Source organism: Anomalospiza imberbis, chromosome 1, assembly GCF_031753505.1.
Source record: "Anomalospiza imberbis isolate Cuckoo-Finch-1a 21T00152 chromosome 1, ASM3175350v1, whole genome shotgun sequence".
In the NCBI taxonomy this organism is placed as follows: Eukaryota; Metazoa; Chordata; class Aves; order Passeriformes; family Viduidae; genus Anomalospiza; species Anomalospiza imberbis.
This window is the reverse complement of record NC_089681.1, coordinates 53,094,985-53,111,343: the sequence shown is the minus strand read 5'-3', so window position 1 is coordinate 53,111,343 and position 16,359 is coordinate 53,094,985. Positions and strand designations below refer to the sequence as shown.

The following is a 16,359-nucleotide window of genomic DNA, read 5'->3' as shown; positions in this document are numbered from 1 at the left end:
ACAAGGACAGAGAGCTCAGGGATTGTGCTAAGGGCAGGCAGCTGCACGCAGTGGCAGAGCTTCACACGCTGCTCTCGGCTGGCTTTGTGTAAAGGCTGTAAAGAAGGCACTAGGAAGATTCTTCTCGGAAGCTTGGGTGAATGGAAAACAGGCATTTTATTGCCTCTGCACTGAAGAGAGAACAAAACCCTTTGTTTTGTTGTTATTTATCTATAGATCTCCGAGAAAGAGGCTAGAAACTTGATTTCAAGCACTAGAAAAAACAGGCATTCCTTTTGTAGTTATTGCACTCATATTGGCAGGGAAGAACATGATACTTTGGGTGATTTAAGCCAAAAGAGAGCTGTATGGTTGGGGTTTTTGGAGCAAGTTGGCTAGGTTTGGGGTTTTTCGCCTTCTCTTAGGACAAAGCAGGCTTGGAGTTGGGACAAGAAGGTCCTATTGAGGAATTGTATTGTATTTTCTTTTTGGCATGCCAAGATTTCTTGATGTGAGCATTAAGACCAACACTTGCTTTAAATCAGCAAATTCTCATGAAGCCAAATGTCTTTATAAACTAGTCTCTTCTAATCAATTCACATCTACCAGTCCATTATATCATACTGTATGCAACAAGCCCCCATTTATGTATTTTATACAGTCACATATACTTACATAAGTTAGTGTAAGATATCACTACCCTCAATCCAGCTTTTGAAAAAGAAAGATTGTAAGGTGGTGTTTAAAAACATGATAGTGTTAAGTGAAGAAAGTGAGTTATAGGGTTTGTTTTTTAAAAATCTTCTGTGGTAGCATGTGATATTAAAAAAACAAGTGAAAAAACTGAAGTTCAGACCAGTATTAGCAAGATTTATTAAGTCTTTCATATCTGGGCAGAAGCAGCATGTCACACTTAGAACTATTTTTAATGGCCCAGAAGTAAAAAACATAAGGAATATGTTTTCTAGGCAACACACGTTTGGAAATAAAAATACTCAGTGAGTTAATTTTGTCCTTGTGTTTGCCCTTGTGTTTAATTTCTTATAAACCCATATAGAAAGTGAAGGGATTCTTGTACCTTAGCTTGATGAAGAAAGCTGGGGACAGTTCACATAAATCCCTTCAAAGTAAATTTAAAGCCGCTTTGAACGTGACAAGTGTTTAAGTGAATTATGTTGATAGACAGGTTTCATTAATTAAAGTGATGTCATTTGGTGTCTCAAACAGTTGTCCTGATTTTTCATCTGGGGCAGTGTAACTGGAGGTCAACATGTGGTCAGCTTTACTTTGAAAGTAACCACTGTGCTCCTTTTAAAAGGGTGATGTCAGTCCTTTTCACATTTGAGTGTGCTGGTGAGCAAAGGAGGGTGCTTATTGCAATTTCTTGCCCTGGTAATGGTGCCTACTGTGTTTGGAGCCAAGGCACTTTGCTGGGGACTTTCCAGTGAAGTCTGGTTGCTAGAGACACTTGGCCTCATGGTGTCACCTTCAGCAGAAGTGCTGAAATCTGTCCTTACTTCAAAAAAAACCCAAAAAAACTTACCTCAGAACGCTACGAGTTGGGCTTGCTTTCCTACCTTGGAGAGGGAGAGAGGGAACATGCCTGCTCCTTCCAGGTGCTCTCCTGGTGGCCTGGGGATGGATGGCACCCACCTGCCCTCAGCCTGGCTCTATGGTCAAGCAAGCAGGTAAAGCAGGACAGGCTTTTCTGTTGTGTTCAGGACACTTGCTGCTGTGAAGGTGAAACTCAGGAGGTTTGTAATCTCTGGGCAGGTATTGCTTGTGCCTGGGTGCAGGGCAGCGAGCAGCTGAGGGCAGATAACCAGCAAGATAACTAGACACCCCCCACCAGCCTCTTTTGTCTTGCATGCCTACCACAATAAAAGGATTATTAATTTTCTTTACCACTCTGGCAGATAAAGATAACCTCTCTTTGAAGGTAATTTGGCAGCTATCTAGGCCTTTTAATGAAGGTGCTGCAAGCAGAGTGGTTTCTTGGCAGCTCCTTGTTGGTGTTGTGCAGAGTTTGAGGGGACTGATCCCCCTTGCCTTCCCTGCCTCCCCCAGGTTCCTCTTGAAGCCGTCTTTCTTGTGGGACACTGAGGTGTACTTCAGGATACTGGCAAAAAGTCCTTTAGAAACAGTTTTGGGCTTTTTGACAAGAAAGTGATGTTTTAAGTTATCTTTGCTGACAGAACCATCTGTGAGCTTTAACACTCATCAGTTTTACACCAGTCTTTTGGTAGATGTGATGGTACATATGAAATTTGGTTCAGAGCTGTTGACTAACTCCAGTTGAGGCACTTTGCCAATGTCATAGTTATGTCCCTTTGTCCATTGCTATAAAGCTCAGTATGAAATTGATGTTAAACTGCCTTTCATCTTTCTGAAGGTAGCAATATTTGAAATAGATGTATATACTTGCATTTCTAGTTACTGTACTTTGCTCTGAAGTCCTGGTTTCTAGAAATATAACTGCTCTGAATTCCAGCCTTCAAAAGTGGTTTTATTATGAAAAATGTTAGTATAGAAAAGAGTTGTCCAAGAGTAACAATTGGTCTTTGAGTACATGCAGGAGACTGCTCTACCATGATCACCCCTTTGATAACCTTACTCTCTGTGGATTGAGGTCACTAGAGTATTAATTACCTTCCAGAGATATATTTCCCTTTATATTTCTGCTTTAGAAGACATTGATAGACTTATCATGTAAAAGCATCAATTTCAATGGACATGTAGTAGATGCCTCTGCAAGTGCCAGGGGTTTTAAAGGTAGCTTTGAAGTTGAAGAACTGAGCTGGGAGTTCCTGCCTGACTTGTAGAGATATATCTTTCATGATGTGTAACTGAGAACAGGTAAATAATTACCTATGGTGTAGGTCCTTAGAGTACTTGGCACAAAATTGTTCAATTATTTCAAGGGCTGTGTTTGAAAACAAAGCAGTCATGCAGCACTTGACTGGAGAACTAGAAAAATGGTTTGCCTACCTCCATTTTCTCTTTTTCCCTTCAGATAATAAGATTTTGATGAAGAGGTGGCTGGTAGCTGGGTTGTGGCGTGTGAGGTTTTTTTTAATTTTTGGGGTTTTTTGCTGTTTGTTTTTTGTTCCCTGAATTATTCTCTGTTGAGGGCCACATCCCTTTTAGTGAGGAACATACCTGTTTCTACAAGGTCCTTCTCAGATAAGAATGGTAAGACTTATCTGATATGGTTGAAATAACCTAAAGTGCAAAATTATTTTATGCTAATTAAAAGCAAGGTAATAAAGGTTGGAAAGATTCTTCAAATACTTTAAACTAAGTATATGTTTTCCAATGCATCTTTTTCTGAGTGTGCAAGTAAATTCATTTCCAAAAGAATGGTCAGCATTTGAAAGTACAGGGAAGTTTATTTGAAAATAAAACAAACTGTGCTTTTGGTTTTGCAGTCAGAGATTGGCCCAGGTGCATGGGTTGGCCTACTTTTACAAGTAGCATATTTTGAAATAAACAAGATAGCTGTTAGAAAGAACAGCCAAGCCCTAAGGAAGAGGAAGAAATGTTCTTGTGTTCAGTTTATTAGCAAGAGACAATCTCTCTTGCTCTCCATCTTTGGGTTCCCATCTTGTGTTGGGGTCTGTGTTCATCTCTTTTGGAAGCAGAGACTCATTGCTTTCTCCTCCAAGAAGTCATGATGTGAGGAAACGAATATATTTTAGGATTGCAGCAAGAGATCAGTCTTTAAAAGATACTAGAATAATCACAATTTTAGTTAGAAATAATAAAGGTTATATTTCATATATATTCCTATGAGTTCAGGACCTAAGATTTCAAGAAAACTATAAATTACTGCAAGATGCTCAATAATTCACTACAGCTGTCCATCCTAAATGTTCATATGGAGACCAAGATCTTTTGAGCAGAGAGAAGTGCAAATGGACCAACACAGCAGGGAAGAATATGCTGTAGCATCATATGTGATTTGGTCAGTGATGGCTTTGATCCAGAATTTTTTTGTTTCCCATATCAAAAAAGATTCCCACTGGTCTTTGCATTAACCTCAGCTGCACTGACAAAAATAAAATTTGTAATTCCTAATATCATAAGGGAGAATGAATGTGTGTGGGCATGGACTTCAAGGCTCTGACAGAGCCCCAGCAGCACAACTACAGTCCCCACAGTGCAGACTCAGCACAGTTTGGGGTACATGAACTGGCTTTGAATCCTTGACAGAGAGGTGCTTTGACTGCTGTTACTGCCAATGGCAAGAAGCGTGTGGAGGCAAAGTGAAGCAGCAGAGTTGTCTTTCCCTCAAGCCTCTGAGCATTCTGGGCAGTATAAACACCATCTGCAGTCCCTACAGGTGGTTAATCCCACCTGTGTTCTGGGAGTATTTCAAGGCCATTGGCTCCAGGTAGTTCAATTTCTAGTAATTACCATGCTGGAGACAATTTCCAGGAATGAAGTGTGTGTAAGGAAAAGGACAAAAAAGGGCACCACCACTACAAACAGAGGGAACTGAGGAGAAAATAACACTTTTAAACACATTTAAAGTTCTGATTTATTTGGTATCGATTCTCTTTGAATAAGCAAGGATATATATTTGAATCAAAATTACTTAATCAATTTAATCAATAAATTGTGGGTTAAATAATTTTGTTCATACCTATCTTAGAGTGGCATATTTAACATTTATGTAACTGAAATGCTTGATAAGACAATTAAAATGTAGATTCAGTGGCTATAAATTTTAAGAGAAAAGTGTTAAGCATACTTGCCTGGAAGAAGAAGAGAAAGAATTTTTCTGTAAGCCTTTTTCATGCAATCAGGGTTCCAAGACCTGGTTTCCCTGACAAAGGTAGTACAAATAAGGAGTAGGCATACATGAACGAGTAGAAAAGCTTTCCATACACTGAGGTCTAATGAAAGCAAAATGAGACTGGTTAGAAGTGACTTGATTTTTTCATTGGGAGTGAAGTTTAAAAGCTTGTTATGCTTAGTAATGCTGTCTATTTGGTTATGTGGCTGGAAAGCTGTTTTTTGGATAAGAATAAAAAAGTCATGCTTCAGGACAAAACATGAAAGCAAATTATTATTATTATTATTATTATGCCTACTGAGAGAAGTTTCAGCACTTTACATAAAAACAAACAAGCTTCCCACACACACATACACTTTAAAGCTTTGTATGTGAACTGTAAATTGCTGCCAAGGAAAGTGCATGTTTTTATTTTAGTTGATATATTTTAATTGGATTTTAAGTGGCTCATGAATAAACTGCCTTACATTGATATATTGTCTCTCAGAATGTACACAAACATCTGAACTGTGTAGTGACGAGACTGATGGGCATTATTCAAAAACAGAGATATAGCCTCTCCTCTGCAGTATTCTCCCTTTCCTTTTCTACGTGTGTCACTGTGATGTGGTTTCTGATTTACGGGTCATTTCCCAACATTTTATTGTACCTTTTGATAAAATTGCTTTCTCATTTAAACTGTTTTACAAACTTCACTATTCTACTGTTTTTCCTTAGATACGCTTCTTTTGTTTTATTTTTTGTTTTTTTTTCTTTTTCCAAGCAGCAGCCTGGGTGTAATCACTGCTTTATCTGCTTGTGTGAGGTCTTGGGGAGAGGGGAAGAAAGAAGGGCTTCCATCCTGCCCTCATTCTCTGCTGCATATGCCAAGCATCCTGGTACAAAACTAACTCTCCTCTCTTCTCCTGAACAGAAGCAGTAATTCAGTAGTGGTAGAAGGCACCCTTCAACCCTCAGAGGGGCCTGAGTAACATGGCAGACAAACATACCAAATGGCATTATAAGGGTGCAGCTCTTTGCTAGCAGTTGTTCAGGTCTAAGTTATTTAATAATGTGAAGGGTGGTTCCACAGCTTAATGGGCTGTTAGCTAAATAACTACAAGTAGCCATGTGAATATGCACAGCCACTCCCCTTCTCCTTTAATTATCCAGTTTTATCATGTTTTCCCATCTACGCCTCTACTCTGCTTTTGAAGCTGGTTTTCTTACCCAGATGCCTCCGTCTCATCCTTCACTCTGCTCCTCCAGCGTGAAATGCAGATGTGTGAGTGGTACAGATGAGAGTTGCAATAAGCTGTTGTCTGCCTGTGAAGCAGGGAGCTTTAGAAAGCAGTTGCTGCTGGCAGGCTACCTAGTGGTTTTGCTAAGTGTTGCAGAGATTGACATTTCATGTTAAAAAAAGGGAAAAATAGAAATGGTAGGTTTTCTCCCTTGCCCATGAATAATCCCATTGATGTTCCACTGAATAGTCAAAGAACGAGAGCTAGCAAATTCAGATTACTGCATATTTATATTATTAATTCCTCCATTATTCTGCTAAGAAACAACAGAGCACAGTTTCCCTGAAACTAAGAGAGAATGCAGAATTGGTTTTCACTTAATTGGCTCTTTTGAGACAAGTCTCTTTGAGAAGCAGGATGTTGTTAGTCCACTGTGTAAAGACAGTGTAACAATACACCTAACACATAGTCCAGAAACAGCTGTATGCAGGGGGCTGTATTTCAGGGGTAAAAATATCCTCGTAGCTTTCAAGTAGAAATGAGAATTTATACAAATGCAACTTTGTCAAGAAGTCTGCACTAGCACAGAAAATTAGTCAGTCATTGAAAACTTAATATCAAAATGTCCAGTGGAAATAATAATTGTCTCAAAAAAAACATAGGTTGACTTTCATTTAAAGTCTATTTTGATAGTCATTCTTAGAAACCTAATAAAGAGTGAGAATAGGGTTCACTGAGCATGAAAAATACAGGATTTGGCTTAAAAATTGAGATGTAGTCAGTAACGTATAGTAGAGTTTGCTTTTCTCTTCCTGACACCAGTGTAAGTTTTAAGTACTTTCAAAAATGTTTGTAATTATGTTAAATATTTGTAAGACTCATTTACCTAAAGATAGTATCATATAAATGTAACAGATTACAAATTATCTTCACCTTTAATTGTCTGTTGTTGGGTAAGGTTCAAGTTTATAGGTGAGACAGTTCAGTGAGGTGTTAGTCTTGTAGATGCTGTCTGCTGCAGTTTTATCAAGATTCTCATCACTGCTTAAATTCAGTCTAATAGCATGGAAAAGTAGTTAAGACTCATCAAATAGCTGTGTAGTGTTAAGATCTTAAGAAAGAAAATGAGTCATGGTGCTCAGCACCTCAATGCAATTGGTACCTGAAGGAAACAGTGTCGGGACAGATATTCTGTTCAGGAAAAAATAGTGGAAGGGAGTCCTTAACTATGAACCAGTTTCATCCTCAACATTTTGAAGCTGTGTGTTTTGCTTTGTGTTTCGAAAACAGCAGCAGCATCCAAAACCTCACAGCAGCATTTCCCAGCACAGTCTACCCTCATGACGAGTGTCTTTCAATTTTACTTGCAGGCTGACTTAAGTTTTGACTCAGGAAGGCATATGTAAACATTTGTGAGTCCATTCCTGTTTGACATTTCAGCATATATATAAATAATTTGCTCAAAGCCTTTAATCCTTATGCTTTGCAAAGCAGAGGGTAGTTAGCGATGGCAATGACGATTATCTGATACAGACAAGTGGACATTTCTTTAAGGATCAGGATCCTATGCAAAGCAGTGTTTTCAATCCTTGCATCACCCAATTTCCATTTGCAGATTTGGCTTTAATTTCAGCAGCTACCTTGTTGTGTCCTTTACACAGTCTTGAAAGAGAGAACCAACGAAGGCCACTATTTCTTCAAATTATACCTGTTATTGCTAAATGCAGTAGCTCTGCTGCTGCATTTGCAGGTTCATACTAGAAAGGAAAATCAGTAAAGAAAGACTGTATTTACTAAAGGATTTTATGGGGAGGATCACTCAAAACATTAAATTTGGAAATTGTGAAAGCAGGGAACTGTGTAGTACTTGCCTTGTCCACCCCAAAGCAATGATCAAAACAACAAATACCAGCACAAGAGAAGGCCTTACCAGAGTGGTGGAGAACACTTAAATACTCAGGTAGATGTTCTTGATACTAGCAATTTGCTTCAATTTCCAGAAAACCTACCTTTCCCTTGAGGTGTGCCAAATGGACTAGGAGCTCACAAGCAATCGGACATTCCGTGGCACTTGCAAAAGATGATTTAAAATATCAATTAAAAAGTTACCACATTTTTGCAGGTGAAGAGTAACTTTCTGTGAATACTTTCTATATTTTCTCTTAATTTATTTTGTGGATTAATAGCTAACTCAACTCCCATCCCTTTTATCCTACTGCAGTGTTTCCTCAGTAGTGTTCCCCTAGAATCCTTATCAGAGGGACCAGGCAGTCCTTGGCCCACTGCAGTTACAAGCAGCAGAGCCAGGGGCACATGGCTGCCTGGGATGTTTGAGAGAGCAGCTCTGAAGTGCTGGGAAGCAGGTGAAATGGCTCCAGGTGTCATGAAAGCTACCTCAAAACTTGTACTGTGCCTAAGTTGTGGGTACTGTGCACAGGGGTGGTCCTAGCAGGCAGAAACATCTTACAAACTCATGGCAAAACACTTATTCCTGTCAACAGCCCATCCCTCAACATTATTCTGGATAATAAAGCAGAGCAAAATGCTTGGTTGAATTTTACATATATGCAGGTACTGTCCTGGTAAGATTTCTCTGGTAAGGTATGTGGCTTCTTGAAGTTCATATTCATATTAAGAAGGATATATATGAAAACAAAAGCCAAATCATAAACTGTAGTTTATTTTCATGGAGATAAAATATTTCAAAAAATAGCCTTGACTTGAAAAGGCATCTCAAGCTGAGTTTTATTTTGTGAACATGTTGCAGTACCATACTGGAAAGGATGAGGCAAATACCTAGTACACTTGCATGTTCAGTGATCTGTTGGTTAAAATAACTTCTTTTTGCTTAAGAAAAAGTGCATCTTTTAAGTCTTTGTTAATACTCCAGGGCTTTCAAAATGCTTAACAAGCCTGGCATTTGCAGGCTGGTAATATGTTTTGCATAATATCAATGGCCTGTCTTTGTGGCCCATGGGAAAAAGAAATCTTTTTCTTCTTTGTGGTGCATTCCCCAAGATAATTACAAGTGGAAACACTCTTTGTCTTCTGAAATCTTAATTCCAGCAGCCCAGGTGTTTTGATGAAGCTTCCAGTATATATCTAGCCAAAAGGTTTTGCAAAACTTAGCTGCATTTTAGTGGGAGAGTCAGTTGTATTTCTTGTAACTTTATGGAGGCCTTGCTGGAATATATTCAAACAAATGCACGAAATGCTGTTTGATCTCTTCAGATGGTTAAATTGTGATTCCTGTTAGCACCGCTTTGGCTTGGTGCACCCTGTTTCTTAGTCAACTGAGGATGAAGTTGGAGGAGCTGGCAAGGCTATGATATTTACATAATGCCTTTTTTTCCTGTGAACCCTGAATGTGGATGGAAACAGCCTCTAATCTTCTTAGTGATCTAAGCAAAAATTGAATGCTTTGGGTCAAGCTGGGGTTTCGGATAGGCTCAGTTAGGAAAAAAAAAATATTCAGAAATCCCAGCTCTTCATAATGATTGCAAATGGAAATATTTACAGACTGAGCTAGTTAATGTTTTAGTAGTTGATAATATTTTTATTATTTCACCAGTTTGCAAAGACCACATAATCTGTTTTGAACCATACTTTTTGAGACTTCTTGGAAGCAGAACAAACAGGCCTTGTATTAAGCTCTGGGCACTGTTTGAGTTCCTTCCCCTTAGGGTAGTTTTAAGTTGTATCATGAGGGATGAAAAGGCAAGTGTCAGAATAAGCATACACCCTCAAAATGACTGGAAAAGACTGCATATATGATCTTAATCCTTCTTACAGTACTACCACTATGACACAGTAAGAGGAGGATTTTTATTAGGTACCTTTCCTTTCATATCTCCGTTATTAAAACATACTGACTGGGATTTTTGTTGTGTATTACAGTAACATAGCCTTTCAAACACTACTACCATAAACTTAAACATTTAAGTTTTTTTAAGTGGATAAATATCCTGAACTCAGGCTAGAAGTGACATTTCATGCTTGATTTGCCTTGCCTGCTTAGATTTTGTAGTATTTTTTCATGCAGAAGTTACAGCTTGTCAGGCATTCTGAACCAATGTGCAAGTACAATATATTACAATGAAGAGGGGTAAAAAATCAGCCTGTCCTATTTACATTTTCCTTTTTCTTCAGGCTTACCTTCCCTAATCCAAAAACATCATGTTGAGTCGTTTGACTTAATATTACCACAAGGAGTTTTATTATGTAATGTGTCTTCACATAATGTAAGATCACTCAGAGACTGATTTCTCAGAACATGAAAGTTAGTAGAAGCTGCTGGCCCTCTTTTAATACCTGCAGCCTAACCTTTGCAAAGCAAATGGTCAGGTTTTATGTGATTGCTTTTGTAACTTCAGATCAGCAGCAGGCTTTTTTTTTTTTTTTTTTTGCTTTACTTTGTGTTCACTAATGGAATCAATATTACAAGCATTCCCTGCTTGAACTTGTCACCACTGCATTTCATTAACTTTCTCAACGTTTGATGCAAAATGTTCCTAACTTACATGCCTCTGAATAAAGAAAAAAAGGATTCTTAAAAACATGTGTGCAGTCTGTATAATAATAAAAATGTATTCTCAGCTATGAAGACTTATAACATTTTATGACCTCTTTCAAAATCGCTGTTGCTATTATTTTTATTTTTGTAAGTAGTGTATTTTAGAAACCCTTTTTTCTGTACTATAATTAATAACTAGAAAATGAAAAATAATAAGGCAAGTATGGACATGATTCATTATTGAGAAAAAGTGCACAACCATACTCAGAACTGGTCTAATGTTCTAGTATTTTCATTAAGGGAAATGCTTAGTAGATTTCTATCTTTTTGATATGTGTTATCACTATTGCACACATTAGGCGTGCATCTGTTTTGGTTTTTCTCCCTTTATCTGCCAAGGAGATGATCTGATTTGTTAAAAAGGGAAAAAGGAAAAAAAGAAAATTAAAAAAAAGGAAGGAAAAAAGGAAAAAAAGGAGGGAGTTGGAGTGGGGAGAAAAGGGGAGACATATGTCAACTATGTATTTGTGATTATCCAGAAATAAATTTGAAGAGTGTAAGAAAATTTTGGCCATCCACTGTAAAAAAACATAAAAAGCGAAGTGTAGGGATCAAGGGCAATTTCATGAACATAGCTGCCTTGAATTTCCTACGTGGAAGAATAATATTTGAAAGGAATAAATATATACACACACACACACACACACACACATATATATATATAAACTTTCTGTATGTACATTCTTTTTTACAACTAAAAGGAGATAAATACATAGGGGTACATAATCAGAAGAGGATATTGCAGGAGTCCAAATTGTGCCTGTAAAGGTTTATCAAAGGAGTTGACCAAATCTGACCACTGGGCTCTGTATTGTTATTCTAATGAGAAGAAATAAAAGATAGCAAGGGGCCTATGGCCTCAGAGAGCAACTTGTCAATGGGATTGAGGCAGTCTAAATCTGACTGTACCCAAACACAATTGCTCAGCCCTTCCTCCCTTTTCCCACCCTGGCAGCACGTTCTCCTTGCTCCGTTTTGCCTTCAGTTCTGTGAGTGTGTCCCTGCCATGAAGAGTAATTGTCTCCTGCTCCACTTCCTTCACATTGATAATTTTTGTCTGGGTGAGTAATCATCTCTGAGTTAGGGCATGAACTCCTGTGCCAGCATAAGGGTATCCGTGGATTCCTATAGCTGGAGGCCACAGGACCACACCTTTTAGTGGCAGCATGGATTTAAATCAAATGGAAAGCAATATGGAAAAGCAGCCTGAGCTTTACATGCATCGTGCCCCTTGTAACCACAGCATTCACTGTAATAACAGGAGAGATTTAGACAAGTATGCCACTAGGCTAATTAAGGGCTCTTCTGCTAAAGAGGCTTTTGTCTCAAGCTTTAGTTCTGGAGATCTGAATGTAGCTATATATATATTTATATATAATAGTTACTATATAATCTCATTAAAAAAACGAATTTAATGACCTTGATTAAGACTTTTTTTTTACATATACACCAGTATACAGCCAGCCATACTCAAGTTTCAGCTTTGTGATTTTTTTAAATTTAAAAGTGTTTAGGAAACAAATTACAGATGTTATTTTATTCTGTCTGTTTTCAGCCAATATTTCCATGAACATGATATGTTCATGAAGCTGGACGTCACTCAAACCACTCAGGTTCTCAGTTTGACATGTAAATGAAATGGTTTCAGTGAATCTTCTCTTGTTGCAAACGGGAGCTACATGTTTTACTCTAAAAGCAATGCTGGACTGACTGTTCATCAGTAATTGTGAATAATTCTTAGTGATTTGAATAGGTTTTCAGAGTTTTGCAAGTTTAGTGTATATGGAAACACCTGCAGGGTTCCCTTGCATTAGCTATGCCTGTGTTTGGAAATGTTCATGAATGTCTGAGGTAAAGCAATAAATAAGCCTGTGCTTCCATAGCTCTTGCTGATTTTTAAAATCTTTGTGCTGCTTGAAATAAATCTGATCGGAGTTTCAGCTTGATGATTACACTGTACTTTTTTCCTTGCTTCACCTTCCATCCTTTCATAAACTGGTAGGGATACAGTTCTCTTCCACGTTCATAGGCATACTTAACGCTTACTGGTAAGGCCAGTTTGAATTAAGTATGTTTTCCCAAAATTTGTTACTGCAAGATGGCTTGTTTTCACAATTATGACAATTACGTTGAATTATATTGTCCGCCCCCTTTTTTTCTTTTTTGTTATGAAAAAACAGTGTCTTGGTTTTCCAGAACATGGTCTACCAGTACCTTTACCATTCCTATAGTACTCTTCTCATAAAACATAGGAACAGAAGGTATATAAAATAGACCCCAATTCCTGACTATACTGAAATGTCTCATGGATGCTTGTGCCCTTGATGTTTGGTTGCATTCACTTTAATGTTATCTCATGCTCTGTAGCATTAATGAAAGCAACGGGGCATTGTTTTGATCCTGTTGTTTTTCTCCCTAGCTGTGTGCTGCCCACCTGCCAACCCGATCGGAGGCGCCCAACCACTACCAAGCAGTGTGTCGGGCTCTGTTTGCCGAAACAATGGAGCTCTACACTTTCCTGGCCAAAATTAAAAGTGCAAAAGAGGTAAGCGGTCTGAGAATGTTATTTGCTTTTGAGCTCATCACCGTGTGAATTTGGCTTACAAAATCACTTCTGTACCCAGACAATAGGGAATGTCAGATGCTTGAGGAGGTATCTGTAGTTTTCAGGGAGTACACTCCTTCAGCAGAGGGTTTTTTTTTAAATTTTGGCCTGTAACCATTTCCATCCTTCAGAATTTGTTATTAATTGTGATTAGTCTATTTGGGAGTAAAGCAGAGTATTTTCTTGGAGGGTAATACATTGCATACATGTACCCATTCCTGTATGCGTGTATGCAATATATTTGAGTCTAAAATCTTCTCTGGTGTTTTTGGGATGTTATGAAGTGTCAGAGCTTTGCCTGTTCTTCCTCAGCTCCTTCCCATGAGGGGATTCTTTTTGCTGAGAATTATCTGAGATTCTTCTTGTTTGTGTTTTGTCCCCAGTCAGCAGCTTCTCTTACCTTCTGCTGTATGATTGGTTTGTTGTCTGTCACATTGGTTTCACAGCAGAGCCAACTTTAAAAATAGAAAAATTTTCCCCTTCAGGTCACAATGCTTATGTTCACTGCTTGTTTGGCTGTTATTGTTGGCTGAAAGGCCATCCTGTGAAACATTGCAATTAACAGGTCTGGCTGAGGAGTGATTTTAAGGTTGATACTGCAAATAGTTTCAGTGATCTGGCCTGCAGAGTGGCCCTGTGAACAATTGTATTAAAACAGTCTGGGTGCTGGTAACATTGGAAAACTGGTGGGTGAGGGGAAGGGCAGGAAGGGAAACTCATTTCTCAAAGCTGGTTTCTTCACCAAAGCAAACCTACCCAGTAGCAACGCTTTCATAATTTTTTTTTCTTAATAAATCCCTCAAGGATTTTCTTTTCTTTTGTAAGTCAAGATCTACAGTACCTTTGAAAAGCAGGATAAGATTTTACAGGCTGACCTAAAAATTTTGCTGCTGAAAAAGGCAGATCTGTTCCACCCACGCACATGTACTCCCACTGTTTTCCTTCTTCTGGTTCTAGGGAGCAAATGCAGTAAATATCAAGCAAAACAAAAAGTAAAGGAGTTACTCCTTATCAGGTTAATGGGCTGAATCAGCTCATTAAAGGGTCAGATGAGCCTCAGATGAGTACAAGAGAGCTTTTAGCACACTGGTGGTGGAAGATGCAAACTAGTCAGAGACATAAGGGGCTGCTGCTCTTTCCTTCCTGAGTGAGATGCATCATCCAGGAGGGTGAATCCTTCTGAGATGTTTTTCTGCTGCACAGGTCACATTTCATCTCCACTTCTTCTCCAGTCCTATTCAAACGGAAAGCAATTTTTAAACTAAAGCAATGTCATACAAGGATAATTTTAGCAGTGTCAGCATGGCTAAAGAGCCACTTGTTTTCTGAAGTGCCTGTGTTATGGCACATCTGCATCCAATGTCCCTGATACAGGAAGCAGCCAGGATACAAGATCTCCATGCTAAAGCTGTCTCCCAAACCTTGACATCATTGATTTCACATCTTGGCTTTTAACTACTGGCTATATTGACTGAGGGACCTGTGCTGGAAACACCTCACTCAACAGCTATTGCAAAGCCCATGTTGAGGCCCAAAGATAACACCCTTCAGAGTTCTTCTTTCTGCTCAGAGAGGAATTGTTTCCAATAGTTCTCAAACACCTTGGCCACAGTGAGCAGTAATAAGGCATCTTTGTTGTCAATGTCAAAATAAAACATTGTGGCCTGTAGCCATGTAAAATCATGTCTTAACAATAATATTTTAAAAATATTTTTAAAAGTGGAAAGGCATTTTGAATTTGTAAATTACTTAATCACATTTTATCATTGGGCATAAAACCCCAACAACATCTGATCACCCCATAAAGAATACTATGAGTTAATCCCAAATGAAAGAAGCCATTTGCCTCTCACAGACTATTAGGCATTGATTCAAAGCACATTTAGGTCAAAGGAAGTAATCCTTGTGGATGGAATTTTGGCCCTACTGAATCAGTAAGACTTTTATTGCTGCACCTAACCAGGGCCAGGATTTTGACCTTTTGATTTCATTTTACTCTGGATCAGTCCCTGAGCAGGCATGATTAGGTAATTTCAATTACCGAGAAAATTATCTTGGAAGCAGCTTTTGGAATCTGAATACTTTGGGTTTATTATGTGCTTGGTCCTTGGTCATAGCTTTTATCTAACTATAGATTTGGAAGATATTTTATTTTGAAAATAATACGGTGTACAAAATAAAAAATTGGTATGAAGAAAATATGAGGTGCAATGCTATAAATCTTGTTGCACCATTTTAAAATGACCTTTATAGTTTATACTTGAGGCAAGCAGGGATCATATGATCACATTAGGTTTGTGCCAGTAAAAGCTGTGCTATTGTTTACATGCTCTTCTGTCTTGCAAATACACAGCAGAATCTTAAGTCATGAGGAGTACAGTTAAATACTCTTCTAGTGAATTCCTTTTTTCTTTTCCTGTTGTTGTTGTCATATAAGTAATGGGTATAAAGGAGATAAACACTGAATACTTCAATAAGGAAATTTTGTCGTCATGGATTTGTGGTGATTTCATTGGCATAGAACTGGGGGAAAAGAACCAAGTTACACACATCAGTTCCAATTAAAAAAAAAATATACTGTATAATATTGTGGGTTTGATGCTAACAATGCCAGGAATTTTAAATTGTTAGTTTGTTTCAAAAAATAACAGCCTAATTTGGAGATCATCCTTTAGATTCCCTCAGACCTAGATGCTGTTGTGGATGTGAGATCAAAATGAAATTAAAAACACCAAAAAAGGGAAAGAATCCTCTGGAATTATTCAAAGTAACTTTCCTGTGGATAAAAATTACTTTGAAATTAATTGGATTCCTTCTAGGGCCACTGAGTGGCATCTGGGTATCTGTTTCCCAGGTATATGAGGTTCATATTCTTTGGTCAGTAAATGCTTTGGTCAGCTTCACTGTAGTGAAAGAGGGAGAATTTTTATCAGTAAAAATTCACTTGCTTGGAGTGAACTAAATCTGACCTATATTATGCTGCACCCTAGAAGAGGTTTAGATGAGAAATAAACTGTGAAAGAGTCAGGAAAAATAATATTGCTGTGATGCTGTTTTCAATTTGGCTCTATAAAAACTTAGCAGAACTTTGAAAATCCAGGATTTCAAGAGGGATAGATTGGTAGGTAGGAGGGGTAGGTTTATAGGTTGTAATATGTTTTAATACTAATTTATATCCTGAGGA

General features: G+C 38.1%; 1 protein-coding gene across 8 annotated transcripts in view; it reads left to right on the top strand.

The window, feature by feature from the left end:
* The window catches only part of SPIRE1 (spire type actin nucleation factor 1), a 128,521-nt gene that overhangs the window by 65,212 nt on the left and 46,950 nt on the right, over positions 1–16,359 (top strand). For all 8 annotated transcript variants that reach the window (XM_068192759.1, XM_068192742.1, XM_068192750.1 and 5 more), the window contains exon 4: positions 12,990–13,115. In XM_068192759.1, the coding sequence (XP_068048860.1) occupies positions 12,990–13,115 (126 nt within the window). The remainder of the gene's footprint in view (positions 1–12,989; positions 13,116–16,359) is intronic.